We start from the raw sequence: 17,445 nt of genomic DNA, 5'->3' as shown, positions 1-17,445 counted from the left end.
GGGTACCTCCCCCAGAAAAGTTCAACATTTGTGTCTTAGAGCAGTTAATTCCAAATCCAAATTTTTGTCGGCAAGTTCAAATGTAAAAAAAGGGCCACAAAATTCTGAAGCGATCTTAAATACTTTCGATCTGTCCGTAGGCGAAAGTTTCACTTCACATTGGCTGAGGGTATATCTCTGTCGGCAAAGCCGACTGACACTTTTTTACTTGTTGGCGGTTTGAAAACCTATCTATATCGTTGTTCTAGGAAGGCGAAAGACTGTCGCCTTCGATTCGGATTCCCAGACAATTTGGTCATATCCGCTAAGGTATCCTCTGCTACACGGACTAAGCCTTCTATCATCCACAAACTACCCAGCAAACCAATCCCACCGATATCGAAATTCTGAAGCTACGTGCAATATCAGATCTGGAAAATGAATCGATGTCGGTCCGATTTCGGAACGATATCGAAAGAAAATCCTTGGGAAATTCGAAAAGAGAATTTTTCTTCCGAATCTTCGTACAGATTTCTGAACGATTTCGGAACAATGTTGTATGAAAATCGGATGTACCTTCCGAATCTTCGTAAAGATTTCTGAACGATTTCGAAATAATGTCGTATGAATATCGAAGGAAAAAAATTCTCTGACGCCTTTTTTGTTGACCAATTTTTCATTTCTTTCTTTTATAACCAAACACTTTGTTTTTCGACAACAAACTAAAATAAAACCAATACCTTGCTGTTAGATACATACAAAATATGGTCTTTGTGCGAAGGAAAATTTGTTTGCGACATTTCGCTCCGAATTCGTAGAGAAATCGGAAGAAAACATTAATATATTCGAAGGGAAATTTGCATCCGACATTCGCTCAGAATACGTAACGAAACCTGAACGAATTCCCCTACGTAAATCGATAACATTTACATAAGCTTCATCGGGAGGCTAAAACACACAATTAAATTGTGGTTTAATGTTTAATAATATTTTTAGGAACACCTTTCATTTTATTATTCTTATGCATATAGTGAGGAAGTGTTGGACACATTCGGAATATGATTTTACTATTTCCGTCAAGCATTACTCTCGTTATCGCCATTGAATGATTGAGAGAGAGAGAGAGAGAAGAACGATCACTCTCTTTATTTATAGCGGATTTATTTTAGAGGTTATTCTACTTGAAAAAGTATCTCAGTGTCGATGCAATAAGAAGATAACATCAGTGACCTAAACATAGAGGCAGTTAATCAACCTCTACAAAACAAAGCGCGCTGTTATATTGTGAAGTAAAAAAGCAAAATAATGCAATTAAATATCAGTTGGAAATTTGACATCAGAGTGTGAGGTTTTTAAAAAGCAAAAAGTACAAAATAATTTCTGCCAAAATGATAACAAAATGGCTAATAACAATCGCCATAGCTGCTACCATAACAATAATGACACCTGGCATTCAAGCATCAACTTTTAATACTTCAAGTGAACATGTTGTGAAAATTTTGCGTCGATCCAAATCATCAGAGATCCATAATTTAATGGATGAAAGTGTCGATCCTTGTGACAATTTCTATGCTTTCGCCTGTGGTAAATGGAATCGCATCAATCCTGCCAATTCTTTTGAGACAATAACAACGGGTTTCTTTGAAACCGTTCAGAAGGCTTTAAATCGCAAAATAGCCGAAGTTTTAGCAGATGATGCAGATGACAATGGAGATACAGATATCGACAAAAAGGTGAAGAATTTCTATGAATCCTGTATCAATATGTCGGCCCTGAAAGCCACCTACAAGGATAAATTAAAATCTATTGTTATGGAGTTTGGTACAATGCCTGTCCTGGAGGGTGATCGGTGGCAGGAGGACAATTTCGATTGGTTGCAAGTGATAGCTAAAATTGCCCACAAATACGAAATAGCCATAATAATGGGCTATGATATTATGGCTGATTTTGCTGATAATTCTGTTAACCGTGTCTATGTGGGTCAAGCTGAACTGCCATTGGAATCAAGATCCATGTATTTGGATGACATCAATGCCGTCTATCGTCAACAGTATCAAGAGAATATTGCCACAAATTTAAGACAATTTTTGTCCATAGAAACTAAATTGGCCCGCAAAACAGCTGAGGAAATTTTAAATTTTGAAATTGGTCTGGCGCGTGGTTTGGTGGATGAAAAATTGGGTCTGCAATTAGATGAACTTACCTCACTTACCACTATTGATGAGTTGCAAGATAAATATGCCCCCACTTTGGATATAAAACGCTTGATACGCCTAGCCTTGGGTACTCTGCCCACGGATGAGGTATACGAAGTCATTGAAGAGTATCAGAAAAATCTCGTCGAGCTACTGGAAAACACACCCAAGCGTATTGTGGCCAATTACATCTTTTACACTTTGCTGGAAAATTTCATGCTCAAAGTTCCCAAAACTAAAGGCGAATTGAAAACAAAATGTATTGCCAATACGAAAAAATATTTTGCCAAGAATTTGGACAACATGATCTATCGCAAATTCAACGGCAATGATACCGAAAAAGGTGTTGAATTTATGTGGCGTGAAATACAAAACACCTTCCAAAAAGTATTACTATCGGATCGTATGAATTGGATTAAAAGGGAGGTGCGCAACTATGCTGTGGAAAAACTGTATGCCATGAAAATTGAAATCAATTCGTATGAGAAAACCGATTTCGACAAAGAGTTTGGCCACTTGACGGTGAACAAACATGATTATGTGGAAAATCTTAAGGCTGTCATGATGTTAGGTGCCAAAAATTCGCGCAAGAAATTACATGAAGCTCCTGCCCCCCTAGATGCTGGTGAGCTGTTGTCCTTCACACCCGCCAATATACTCATTGAGAATAGAATCAAGGTGCCCGTCTCCTTGTTGCAACCGTTCTACGTGTGGTCCGAAACCTATCCAAATGCTGTAAAATATGGCACACTGGGATCCCTTATTTCCCATGAACTTATTCACGGCTTCGATGATACTGGCAGAAATTTTGATAAATTTGGAAATAGCCGTAATTGGTGGGATGACAAATCCACAGAGGCCTTTAATAATCGTACAAAATGTTTTGTCCATCAATACAAAAATTACATTTATAATGGCCACCCCCTACCCGAGATGGCTTCCCAGTCGGAAAATATTGCCGACAATGGTGGTGTCCGCTTGGCTTATGCTGCCTATCTGCATTGGTATGAGAATGCCATGCGCAGCCAACCCAATATGAAAAATGAAACTTTGCCCACACTGAAATACAGTGGCAAACAATTGTTCTTTATTAATTATGCCCAGATATGGTGCAGTGACATACATCCGGCTATGCGAAATCTACAAACTGCCACCGATACTCATGTACCGGGGCTATTTAGAGTTATTGGCCCATTGCAGAATTTCCCAGAGTTTGCAAAGGAATTCAATTGTCCCGTGGGTAGTTATATGAATCCGGCGAGTAAGTGTTCGATTTATTAAGTTGTTATTGTTGTTGTTGTATTCTGATTATGATGTTATAATTTGAAATAAATGTGAATAATAAATGGAATATACATATGAAAATGTATATTTAGGTTCAGTAATTTCGTAGATGTAACCTATTTTAAAAAGTGGGCGTGGTCAATTCTTTGGGACCCAAATAAGTACGTAAGGTCGGAGACACAAATAATTTTCAAACTGATACATTCGTAATTATTGTAAGTATAGCATTTGAAAATAAATTAAAAAAAAAAAGTATGTAACCTGTTTTCACCGGGGGCTACCCTGTACATTCCCTGAAATTTTCAGGAAAACAAGTAAAAAAGTGTCAGTCGGCTTTGCCGACAGAGGTATACCCTCAGCCAATGTGAAATGAAACTTTTATCTACGGACAGATAGAATGTATTTCAGAATTTTGTGGCCATTTTTCAACATTTGAACTTGCCGCGAAATGTGGATTAGGAATTAACACAAATGTTGAACTTTTGTGGGGGAGGTACCCTTAGGGAGGACCGATATGGGCCATTTTAGAAGTTAAACTAAATTTTGACAAATATTAGGATATCCAAAGTTTGGACCAAATTGGTTGCACCATTCAAGTGATATCGTCCTAAATTTTTAGTGACATTTTTTAAATATTGGGGAGAAGTACCGGAAGTTGGAGACCGGTATTGTCCTATGAAACTAAGTTTCGATAAAATATGATGAAGACCAAATGTTGCACCAAATCGGTAGAACAGATCGAGAGCCACATATGGTGACATAGGGCTTTTTACACCTTTCGGGATGTTTTCCCAAGAAATATGGACCTGCACCTGAAAAAACTTTTACCGTCGTAATTGAGGTAGCAAATGCAAATCGCTTCAACAAAAATCAAAGCAGATCTTAAAGTGAACTTATCCGAAATTTTGTGTGGGAGGTACCCAAAGGAGTGTACAAATATAGTCCATATTCGAACCTGATCTATATCTGGTAGATATAATAGGATGTGCAGAGTATGGATTACATCGGTCACTCCCTTCAAGAGTTATCGTATGCATATTTGAAGATTTTTGAATTTTTGTGAGGGAGGTACCTGAAGGAGTGGACCGACATGGGTTATCTTCGAACTTAAACTATGTTTGGACAAAATATTACGAAGGCCAAATTTTGGACCGAATTGGCAGATCCGTTCGAGAGTTATCTTGCGCTCCAACCACTCCACACGGTGTCATAGAGGATTTTTGCACTTTCAGGCTATTTTCTCAGGAAGTATGGACTTGCCCGTGATGAAACTTGTACCGTTGTATGGAGGGCAGTGAATACAAGTTGCTAAAACAAAAATCAAAGCGATTCGAGAGATGACCCTAAACTGAACTTTTCCGAAATTTTGTGTGGGAGGTACCCGAAGGAGTGGACCGATAGTGACCATATTGGAACCTCATCTATGTCTGGTAGAAATTCCACTATGTGTAAAGTATGGACCAAATCGGTTACTCCCTTTAAGAGTTATCGTGCGCACAATTTTTCCGAACATTTTCGAACTTTTGTGGGGGAGGTACCGGGAGGAGTGGATCGATATAACCCATCTTCGAACTCAAACTAAGTTTGCGCAAAATATTACGAAAGCCAAAATTTGAACCGAATCGGTTCATCCGTTCGAGAGTTATCGTGCGCTCCAGCCAGCCAGACAGACGGAAGGACATTGCTCAATCGACTCCAAATTGTCTGAAACACATTTCGTCCAAACATACTTGGGGTCTAAAACCATTATTTCGATGAGGCACATTTTGCCCGTATGAAAGTGTATATGAAGAAAAGACAAAATTTTTTAGTTTTCTATCGAAAAAAAATTAAAAAATTTTTTTAAAGCTACATGAATGATTTTTGGTACACGGCTTGAGAAAAAATTCCCAATCTCAAATCTGTTCGAGATACTAATTTCGGTTATTGCGCGCAAAAGTTATGGCGGTTTCAATTCTGATAATAAGAAAAAAATCTTTAAAAATCACTACTCACTTTATTGAGAAAAACTGTTAACTAATGGCTTCCTACGTACTATATGATTACTGAGGTGCTATAACATTAGTAAAAATTTTGTAAATTTTCGCGGAAAATAAGAAAGAATTAAAAAAAATTGTAGTTTGCAATATGTTTTAATAGAATTCAAGCTGTTTATGCATCCTAAAAATATTTTAAAAATATGTGCGTAATGTAAACATCACGAGTATTCAAATGAAACCAAAACTTTACAAATCTATTTAGCGGTTCGCATATTATAGCAAAAACAAAAATTATATTGAGCAAATTCAAAAAAGAAAAAAATATTTTTCAAGCTTATTTTATGAAATAGTTGAAGAAAATATAGGAAAAATAGGTTGGAGTTCTTTATCTATTTTAGGTAAAATTCACGCGAAAAGGCACATTTATTATTGTAATCACTTCAGTACACACGCTAACACCTTGCGGAAGATATGGAAGACCTTCAAATAAATGATGGGTTCCCTTTAATAGGGAATAATTTTGAAGGAAAACTGTATCAGGTAATATACATTTTGAAATGCGTGAAAATAGCGAAATCCTCAAAATCAGTTGATGCGCATGCCGCTTCCAGATACAAGGAATTGTTTTCTTTTCGTTTGTATACTTTTAACAAGATTTACTTTGGCGGCTGCGATGTAGCATCGTCTACAGTTTAGTGTGCCAAAAACTGTATAATGCTCATAATTTGCACAAAGTGCATACACTTTTTATGCGCATCCGATTTCACTATCAACCGTGAAAAAATACATCGATCTAAACATATTTCAATAAAATCCATCAAGAACCGTGGATGTAGCATCACACAGTATTTTTTGGATAAATCGGATACAGCTCCCATGCCACTAAATTTTTTAAACCGATGTTTTCGCACAAACGCGAGTGATGATTCAGTTTCTTCATTGAAATGGAAACGATCCACATAAAACGCGAATTAGTCAGCGATATTTTGAAAAACATTTTTCGAAAAATTTTCAATTTTTGCAGTAGCCATTTCCGCCGTTCTAGTAGATTGATTTCTACGATCTGTGATTCATATGATCGGATCGTCGAAAAACTAAAATATCGCGGGGTACCAGCACACTCAAAGCGATATTGTAAATACTGTACCCAAAAAATAGGTTTTTTAGAAAAAATATCGCACTAAATTTTGGCCTTTGGCAGTAGATTACTCTGCTGCTGTGTGGGCTACATACTCAATATACATATCAGATTATGCGAAATCGCGAGTTCTTTAATCCTATAATTGGTTTTTCGAAATATCCGAATGCGCGTCCCAGTTACATAAAAAATACAAAAAACACCTGAAATCCGGCTTCAAAATGTCAGCATCCATAAAAGGTGGATGCAGTGGAAATTTTGGAAAGTGATACATTAGAAGTGTAATCTTCATTTTGTATTCTCCTACTTTTACTTTGGACAGATGTCCGTAATTTGAATGGTTTAATCAGAAATCGAATAGCAATGTAAAAAACCTGTTTAGCTTCAACGTGTTTTTACCTATGTTTTTTCCTTTACGCGGTCGTAACTACCACGTAAATTAAATTTTTTTGCTAAATTTTTGAGCTTTGTACAAAAACATCTAAAGTAATCCAGCAATAGTCATAGTTACTGGTAAACTACAATAGTTCGTGTATTATAATAGTGCAAACCTTGGCTTCATGGAAACTAAAAAATTTTGACTTTTCCTCATATACCCTCGTTAGCATAAATGCTGAGGGTATAACAAGTAAGAAAGTATCAGTCAGCTGTGTTGACAGAGATATAACCTCAGCCAAAAAAAAAAAAAAAAAAACACAGGTAAGAAAAGCGCTATGGGGGTTATTTGAAGAAAAGGGCTTATACTGATAATCTCTCCTGCAATATTTTATATACTCATGGCAGTTTAAATACTAAATTTCAGTCATATCTGTGGTATTTGAGGCCACAACTTTCAAAATACCTTAAATCGGGAGGTACGGTCCTATGGGGGCTATATGAAGACATGGACCTATACCGGCACATTTCGGGTGGAATGTTTCATACCCTATCAAAAACTTAATACCAAATGTCAGATCGATGGGATATTGAGCAGCAACCTTCAATAATTCTCAAAAATTCAAAAATTCTCTAAAATATCCACGATTAAAAATTCTTTAAAAAAATCCACGATTAAAAATCCTTTAAAAAATCCACGACTGAAAATTCTTTAAAAAATCCACGATTAAAAATTCTTAAAAAAAATCCACGATTAAAAATTCTTTAAAAAATCCACGATTAAAAATTCTTTAAAAAATCCACGATTAAAAATTCTTTAAAAAATCCACGATTAAAAATTCTTTAAAAAATCCACGATTAAAAATTCTTTAAAAAATCCACGATTAAAAATTCTTTAAAAAATCCACGATTAAAAATTCTTTAAAAAATCCACGATTAAAAATTCTTTAAAAAATCCACGATTAAAAATTCTTTAAAAAATCCACGATTAAAAATTCTTTAAAAAATCCACGATTAAAAATTCTTTAAAAAATCCACGATTAAAAATTATTTAAAAACTCCACGATTAAAAATTCTTTAAAAAAATCCACGATTAAAAATTCTTTAAAAAATCCACGATTAAAAATTCTTTAAAAATCCACGATTAAAAATTCTTTAAAAAATCCACGATTAAAAATTCTTTAAAAAATCCACGATTAAAAATTCTTTAAAAAAATCCACGATTAAAAATTCTTTAAAAAATCCACGATTAAAAATTCTTTAAAAAAATCCACGATTAAAAATTCTTTAAAAAATAACGATTAAAAATTCTTTAAAAAATCCACGATTAAAAATTCTTTAAAAAATCCACGATTAAAAATTCTCACGATTAAAAATTCCTTAAAAAATCCACGATTAAAAATTCTTTAAAAAATCGACGATTAAAAATTCTTTAAAAAATCCACGATTAAAAATTCCTTAAAAAATCCACGATTAAAAGTTCTTTAAAAAATCCACGATTAAAAATTTTTAAAAAATCCACGATTAAAAGTTCTTTAAAAAATCCACGATTAAAAGTTCTTTAAAAAATCCACGATTAAAAATTCTTTAAAAAATCCACGATTAAAAATTCTTTAAAAAATTCACGATTAAAAATTTTTTAAAAAGTCCACGATTAAAAATTCTTTAAAAAATCCACGATTAAAAATTCTTTAAAAAATTCACGATTAAAAATTCTTTAAAAAATCCACGATTAAAAGTTCTTTAAAAAATCCACGATTAAAAATTCTTTAAAAAATCCACGATTAAAAGTTCTTTAAAAAATCCACGATTAAAAATTTTTAAAAAATCCACGATTAAAAGTTCTTTAAAAAATCCACGATTAAAAATTCTTTAAAAAATCCACGATTAAAAATTTTTAAAAAATCCACGATTAAAAATTCTTTAAAAAATTCACGATTAAAAATTTTTTAAAAAGTCCACGATTAAAAATTCTTTAAAAAATCCACGATTAAAAATTCTTTAAAAAATCCACGATTAAAAATTCTTTAAAAAATCCACGATTAAAAATTCTTTAAAAAATCCACGATTAAAAATTCTTTAAAAAATCCACGATTAAAAATTCTTTAAAAAATCCACGATTAAAAATTCTTTAAAAAATCCACGATTAAAAATTATTTAAAAAATCCACGATTAAAAATTCTTTAAAAAAATCCACGATTAAAAATTCTTTAAAAAATCCACGATTAAAAATTCTTTAAAAAATCCACGATTAAAAATTCTTTAAAAAATCCACGATTAAAAATTCTTTAAAAAATCCACGATTAAAAATTCTTTAAAAAATCCACGATTAAAAATTCTTTAAAAAAATCCACGATTAAAAATTCTTTAAAAAATCCACGATTAAAAATTCTTTAAAAAATCCACGATTAAAAATTCTTTAAAAAAATCCACGATTAAAAATTCTTTAAAAAATAACGATTAAAAATTCTTTAAAAAATCCACGATTAAAAATTCTTTAAAAAATCCACGATTAAAAATTCTTTAAAAATCCACGATTAAAAATTCCTTAAAAAATCCACGATTAAAAATTCTTTAAAAAATCGACGATTAAAAATTCTTTAAAAAATCCACGATTAAAAATTCTTTAAAAAATCCACAATTAAAAGTTCTTTAAAAAATCCACGATTAAAATTTTTTAAAAAATCCACGATTAAAAGTTCTTTAAAAAATCCACGATTAAAAATTTTTAAAAAAATCCACGATTAAAAACTTTTTAAAAAATCCACGATTAAAAATTCTTTAAAAAATCCACGATTAAAAATTCTTTAAAAAATCCACGATTAAAAATTCTTTAAAAAATCCACGATTAAAAATTCTTTAAAAAATCCACGATTAAAAATTCTTTAAAAAATCCACTATTAAAAATTCTTTAAAAAATCCACGATTAAAAATTCTTTAAAAAATCCACGATTAAAAATTCTTTAAAAAATCCACTATTAAAAATTCTTTAAAAAATCCACGATTAAAAATTCTTTAAAAAATCCACGATTAAAAATTCTTTAAAAAATCCACGATTAAAAATTCTTTAAAAAATCCACGATTAAAAATTCTTTAAAAAATCCACGATTAAAAATTCTTTAAAAAATCCACGATTAAAAATTCTTTAAAAAATCCACGATTAAAAATTCTTTAAAAAATCCACGATTAAAAATTCTTTAAAAAATCCACGATTAAAAACTTTTTAAAAAATCCACGATTAAAAACTCTTTAAAAAATCCACTATTAAAAATTCTTTAAAAAATCCACGATTAAAAATTCTTTAAAAAATCCACGATTAAAAATTCTTTAAAAAATCCACTATTAAAAATTCTTTAAAAAATCCACGATTAAAAATTCTTTAAAAAAAAAATCCACTATTAAAAATTCTTTAAAAAATCCACGATTAAAAATTCTTTAAAAAAATCCACGATTAAAAATTCTTTAAAAAATCCACGATTAAAAATTCTTTAAAAAAATCCACGATTAAAAGTTCTTTAAAAAATCCACGATTAAAAGCTCTTTAAAAAATCCACGATTAAAAATTCTTTAAAAAATCCACGATTAAAAGTTCTTTAAAAAATCTACGATTAAAAATTTTTAAAAAATCCACGATTAAAAGCTCTTTAAAAAATCCACGATTAAAAATTCTTTAAAAAATCCACTATTAAAAATTCTTTAAAAAATCCACGATTAAAAATTCTTTAAAAAATCCACGGTTAAAAATTCTTTAAAAAAATCCACGATTAAATATGCTTTAAAAAATCCACGATTAAAAATTCTTTAAAAAATCCACGATTAAAAATTCTTTAAAAAAATCCACTATTAAAAATTCTTTAAAAAATCCACGATTAAAAATTCTTTAAAAAAATCCACGATTAAAAATTCTTTAAAAAATCCACGATTAAAAATTCTTTAAAAAAATCCACGATTAAAAGTTCTTTAATCAAGTAAAAAAGTGTCAGTCGGCTTTGCCGACAGATATATACCCTCAGCCAATGTGAAGTGAAACTTTCACCTACGGACAGATCGAATGTATTTAAGGTCTCTTCAGAATTTTGTGGCCCTTTTTGGACATTTGAACTTGCCGACAAAAATGTGGATTTAGAATTAACTGCACTAATGTTGAACTTTTGTGGGGAGGTACCCTTAGAGAGGACCGATGTGGGCCATTTTAGAAGTTAAACTAAATTTTGACAAAATATTAGGAGATCCAAAGTTTGGACCAAATTGTTTGGCTCATTCAGGTGATATCGTCCTAGCATTTTAGTGACATTTTTTAAAGAAGAAGTACCGGAAGTTGTGGACCGGTATTGCCCATGAAACTAAGGTTGGATATAATACGACGAAGACCAAATGTTGGACCAAATCGGTTGAACAGTTCGAGAGTTATCGTGCTCTCCGAAAGCTACATATGGTGACATAGTGATTTTTTTACACCTTTCGGGCTGTTTTCCTAAGAAGTATGGACTTGCCCCTGAAAAAAACTTTTACCGTCGTACTGGAGGTAGTGAATGCAAATCGCTTCAACAAAAATTAAAGTGATTCGAGAGCAGGTCTTAAAGTGAACTTATCCAAAATTGTGTGTGAGAGGTACCAGAAGGAGTAGACAAATATAGTCCATATTCGAATCTGATCTATATCAGGTATATATATTATTATGTGCAAAGTATGGATTAAATCGGTCACTCCCTTCAAGAGTTATCTTGCGCACAACTTTTCCGAACATTTTTGAACTTTTGTGGGGGAGGTACCTGAAGGAGTGGACCGATATGGCTTATTTTCGAATTTAAATTATGTTTGGACAAAATATTACGAAGGCCAAATTTTGGACCGAATCGGCGGATCCATTCGATAGTTATCTTGCGCCCCATCCACTACACATGGTGTTATAGGGGCTTTTTGAATATTTGAGGCTATTTTATCAGGAAGTATGGACTTGCCCCTGATGAAACTTGTACCGTCGTATGGAGGGCAGTGAATACAAGTTGTTGCAACAAAAATCAAAGCGATTCGAGAGCAGGTCCTAATCTCAACTTATCCGAAATTTTGTGTGGGAGGTACGCGAAGGAGTGGATCGATTGAGTCCATATTGGAACCTCATCTAAGACTGCTAGAAATTTTACGATGTGCAAAGTATGGATCAAATCGGCTACTTCCTTCAAGAGTAATCGTGCGCACAAATTTTCCGAACATTTTCGAACTTTTGTGGGGGAGGTACCGGAAGGAGTGGACCGATATAATCCATCTAAGTTTGGACAAAATATCACGAAAGCCAAATTTTGGACCGAATCGGAAGATCCGTTCGAGAGTTATCTTGCGCTCCAACCACTACATACGGTGTCATAGGGTTTTTTGTAACTTTCAGGCTATTTTCTCAAGAAGTATGGACTTGCCCCTAATGAAACTTACAGCGTCGTATAGAGGACAGCGAATACAACTTGCGTAAACAAAAATCAAAGCGATTCGGGACCAGGTCCTAAACTGAACTTATCCGAAATTTTGTGTGGGAGGTACCCGAAGGAGTGGACCGATTGAGTCCGTATTGGAACCTCATCAAAGTTTGGTAGAAATTACACGATGTGCAAAGTATGGACCAAATGGGTTATTCCCTACAAGAGTTATCGTGCGCACAAGCTTTGCGACAATTTTTGAACATTTGTGGGGGAGGTACCTGAAGGAGTGGACCTATATGGCCCATCTTCGAACTTAAATCGAATCTGGACAAAATATTTCGATACCCAAAATTTGAACCGAATCTATTGATCCGTTCGAGAGTTATCGTGCGCACCAGCCAGCCAGACAGACAGACGGACAGACAGACAGACAGACAGACGGACGGACATTGCTAGATCTACTCAAAATTGTCTGAAACGGATATCGTACAAACATACTTGGGGTCTAAAACCATTATTTCGATGAGGCACATTTTTGGTCGTATCAAAGTGTAAATACCCTCTTAAGCCTAAAGGCTGAGGGTATAAAAATCCACGATTAAAAGCTCTTTAAAAAATCCACGATTAAAAATTCTTTAAAAAATCCACGATTAAAAGTTCTTTAAAAAATCCACGATTAAAAATTTTTAAAAAATCCACGATTAAAAGCTCTTTAAAAAATCCACGATTAAAAATTCTTTAAAAAATCCACGATTAAAAGTTCTTTAAAAAATCCACGATTAAAAATTGTTTAAAAAATCCACGGTTAAAAATTCTTTAAAAAAATCCACGATTAAATATGCTTTAAAAAATCCACGATTAAAAATTATTTAAAAAATCCACGATTAAAAATTCTTTAAAAAATCCACGATTAAAAATTCTTTAAAAAATCCACGATTAAAAGTTCTTTAAAAAATCCACGATTAAAAATTTTTAAAAAATCCACGATTAAAAGCTCTTTAAAAAATCCACGATTAAAAATTCTTTAAAAAATCCACGATTAAAAGTTCTTTAAAAAATCCACGATTAAAAATTGTTTAAAAAATCCACGGTTAAAAATTCTTTAAAAAAATCCACGATTAAATATGCTTTAAAAAATCCACGATTAAAAATTCTTTAAAAAATCCACGATTAAAAATTCTTTAAAAAATCCACGATTAAAAATTCTTTAAAAAATCCACGATTAAAAATTCTTTAAAAAAATCCACGATTAAAAATTCTTTAAAAAATAACGATTAAAAATTCTTTAAAAAATCCACGATTAAAAATTCTTTAAAAAATCCACGATTAAAAATTCTTTAAAAATCCACGATTAAAAATTCTTTAAAAAATCCACGATTAAAAATTCTTTAAAAAATCGACGATTAAAAATTCTTTAAAAAAATCCACGATTAAAAATTCTTTAAAAAATCCACGATTAAAATTCTTTAAAAAATCCACGATTAAAAATTCTTTAAAAAATCCACGATTAAAAATTCTTTAAAAAATCCACGATTAAAAACTTTTTAAAAAATCCACGATTAAAAACTCTTTAAAAAATCCACTATTAAAAATTCTTTAAAAAATCCACGATTAAAAATTCTTAAAAAAATCCACGATTAAAAATTCTTTAAAAAATCCACGATTAAAACTTCTATGCAAAATCCACGATTAAAAATTCTTTAAGAAATCCACGATTAAAAATTCTTTAAAAAATCCACGATTAAAAATTCTTTAAAAAAATCCACTATTAAAAATTCTTTAAAAAATCCACGATTAAAAATTCTTTAAAAAAATCCACGATTAAAAATTCTTTAAAAAATCCACGATTAAAAATTCTTTAAAAAAATCCACGATTAAAAATTTTTAAAAAATCCACGATTAAAAGCTCTTTAAAAAATCCACGATTAAAAATTCTTTAAAAAATCCACGATTAAAAGTTCTTTAAAAAATCCACGATTAAAAAATTTTAAAAAATCCACGATTAAAAGCTCTTTAAAAAATCCACGATTAAAAATTCTTTAAAAAATCCACTATTAAAAATTCTTTAAAAAATCCACGATTAAAAATTCTTTAAAAAATCCACGGTTAAAAATTCTTTAAAAAAATCCACGATTAAATATGCTTTAAAAAATCCACGATTAAAAATTCTTTAAAAAATCCACGATTAAAAATTCTTTAAAAAAATCCACGATTAAAAATTCTTTAAAAAATCCACGATTAAAAATTCTTTAAAAAAAATCCACTATTAAAAATTCTTTAAAAAATCCACGATTAAAAATTCTTTAAAAAAATCCACGATTAAAAATTCTTTAAAAAATCCACGATTAAAAATTCTTTAAAAAAATCCACGATTAAAAGTTCTTTAAAAAATCCACGATTAAAAGCTCTTTAAAAAATCCACGATTAAAAATTCTTTAAAAAATCCACGATTAAAAGTTCTTTAAAAAATCCACGATTAAAAATTTTTAAAAAATCCACGATTAAAAGCTCTTTAAAAAATCCACGATTAAAAACTCTTTAAAAAATCCACTATTAAAAATTCTTTAAAAAATCCACGATTAAAAATTCTTTAAAAAATCCACGATTAAAAATTCTTTAAAAAATCCACGATTAAAACTTCTATGCAAAATCCACGATTAAAAATTCTTTAAAAAAATCCACTATTAAAAATTCTTTAAAAAATCCACGATTAAAAATTCTTTAAGAAATCCACGATTAAAAATTCTTTAAAAAATCCACGATTAAAAATTCTTTAAAAAAATCCACTATTAAAAATTCTTTAAAAAATCCACGATTAAAAATTCTTTAAAAAAATCCACGATTAAAAATTCTTTAAAAAATCCACGATTAAAAATTCTTTAAAAAAATCCACTATTAAAAATTCTTTAAAAAATCCACGATTAAAAATTCTTTAAAAAAATCCACGATTAAAAATTCTTTAAAAAATCCACGATTAAAAATTCTTTAAAAAAAATCCACGATTAAAAGTTCTTTAAAAACTCCACGATTAAAAGCTCTTTAAAAAATCCACGATTAAAAATTCTTTAAAAAATCCACGATTAAAAGTTCTTTAAAAAATCCACGATTAAAAATTTTTAAAAAATCCACGATTAAAAGCTCTTTAAAAAATCCACGATTAAAAACTCTTTAAAAAATCCACTATTAAAAATTCTTTAAAAAATCCACGATTAAAAATTCTTTAAAAAATCCACGATTAAAAATTCTTTAAAAAATCCACGATTAAAACTTCTATGCAAAATCCACGATTAAAAATTCTTTAAGAAATCCACGATTAAAAATTCTTTAAAAAATCCACGATTAAAAATTCTTTAAAAAAATCCACTATTAAAAATTCTTTAAAAAATCCACGATTAAAAATTCTTTAAAAAAATCCACGATTAAAAATTCTTTAAAAAATCCACGATTAAAAATTCTTTAAAAAAATCCACGATTAAAAGTTCTTTAAAAAATCCACTATTAAAAGCTCTTTAAAAAATCCACGATTAAAAATTCTTTAAAAAATCCACGATTAAAAGTTCTTTAAAAAATCCACGATTAAAAATTTTTAAAAAATCCACGATTAAAAGCTCTTTAAAAAATCCACGATTAAAAATTCTTTAAAAAATCCACTATTAAAAATTCTTTAAAAAATCCACGATTAAAAATTCTTTAAAAAATCCACGGTTAAAAATTCTTTAAAAAAATCCACGATTAAATATGCTTTAAAAAATCCACGATTAAAAATTCTTTAAAAAATCCACGATTAAAAATTCTTTAAAAAAATCCACGATTAAAAATTCTTTAAAAAATCCACGATTAAAATTCTTTAAAAAATCCACGATTAAAAATTCTTTAAAAAATCCACGATTAAAAATTCTTTAAAAAATCCACGATTAAAAATTCTTTAAAAAATCCACGATTAAAAATTCTTTAAAAAATCCACGATTAAAAATTCTTTAAAAAAATCCACGATTAAAAATTCTTTAAAAAATCCACGATTAAGAATTCTCTAAAAAATCCACGATCAAAAATTCTTTAAAAAATCCACGATAAAAAATTCTTTAAAAAATCCACGAAAAAAATTCTTTAAAAAATCCACGATTAAGAATTCTCTAAAAAATCCACGATTAAAAATTCTTTAAAAAATCCACGATTAAAAATTCTTTAAAAAATCCACGATTAAAAATTCTTTAAAAAATCCACGATTAAAAATCCTTTATAAAATCCACGATTAAAAATCCTTTAAAAATCCACGATTAAAAATTCTTTAAAAAATCCACGATTAAAAATTCTTTAAAAAATCCACGATTAAAAATTCTTTAAAAAATCCACGATTAAAAATTCTTTAAAAAATCCACTATTAAAAAATTCTCTAAAAAATCCACGATTAAAAATTCTTTAAAAAATCCACGATTAAAAATTCTTTAAAAAATCCACTATTAAAAATTCTTTAAAAAATCCACGATTAAAAATTCTCTAAAAAATCCACGATTAAAAATTCTCTAAAAAATCCACGATTAAAAATTCTTTAAAAAATTCACGAGTAAAAATTCTTTAAAAAAAATCCACGATTAAACATTCCTAAAAAAAATCCACCATTAAAAATTCTTTAAAAAATCCACGACTAAAAATTCTATAAAAAATCCACGGTTGTAAAATATATTTTAAAAAATTTACGATTGTAAAATGTTCTTTAAAAATCCACAATAATAATTCTTTAAAAAAATCCACGACTAAAAATTCTATAAAAAATCCACGATTGTAAAATATTCTTTAAAAAATTTACGATTGTAAAATATTCTTTAAAAAATCCAAAATTAAAAATTCTTCAAAAATCCACGATTAAAAATTCTTCAAAAATCCACGATTAAAAATTCATTAAAAAATCCACGACTAAAAATTCTATAAAAAAATCATGATTGAAAAAATATTCTATAAAAAATCCACGATAGAAAAAATATTAATATTAATAAAATATTCAATAAAAAATCCACGATTGAAAAAATATTCTATAAAAAATCCACGATTGAGAAATATTCTTTACAAAATCCACGATTAAA

General features: G+C 29.7%; 2 protein-coding genes across 6 annotated transcripts in view; one reads left to right on the top strand and one right to left on the bottom strand.

Annotated features, from left to right (window-relative positions):
- Positions 1–17,445, bottom strand: part of LOC141389381 (uncharacterized) — a 540,923-nt gene that overhangs the window by 227,210 nt on the left and 296,268 nt on the right. The gene's annotated exons all lie outside the window — the stretch shown is intronic.
- On the top strand, positions 1,190–3,559 carry LOC141389377 (neprilysin-4-like). The gene has a single exon (XM_073960808.1). It carries the CDS (start codon positions 1,368–1,370, stop codon positions 3,453–3,455), a length of 2,088 nt encoding a protein of 695 aa, XP_073816909.1. The 5' UTR covers positions 1,190–1,367; the 3' UTR covers positions 3,456–3,559.

Source organism: Musca autumnalis, unplaced genomic scaffold, assembly GCF_047663935.1.
Source record: "Musca autumnalis isolate F117 unplaced genomic scaffold, ASM4766393v1 scaffold_1, whole genome shotgun sequence".
Classification (NCBI taxonomy): Eukaryota; Metazoa; Arthropoda; class Insecta; order Diptera; family Muscidae; genus Musca; species Musca autumnalis.
This window is presented reverse-complemented; position numbering and strand designations above follow the sequence as displayed.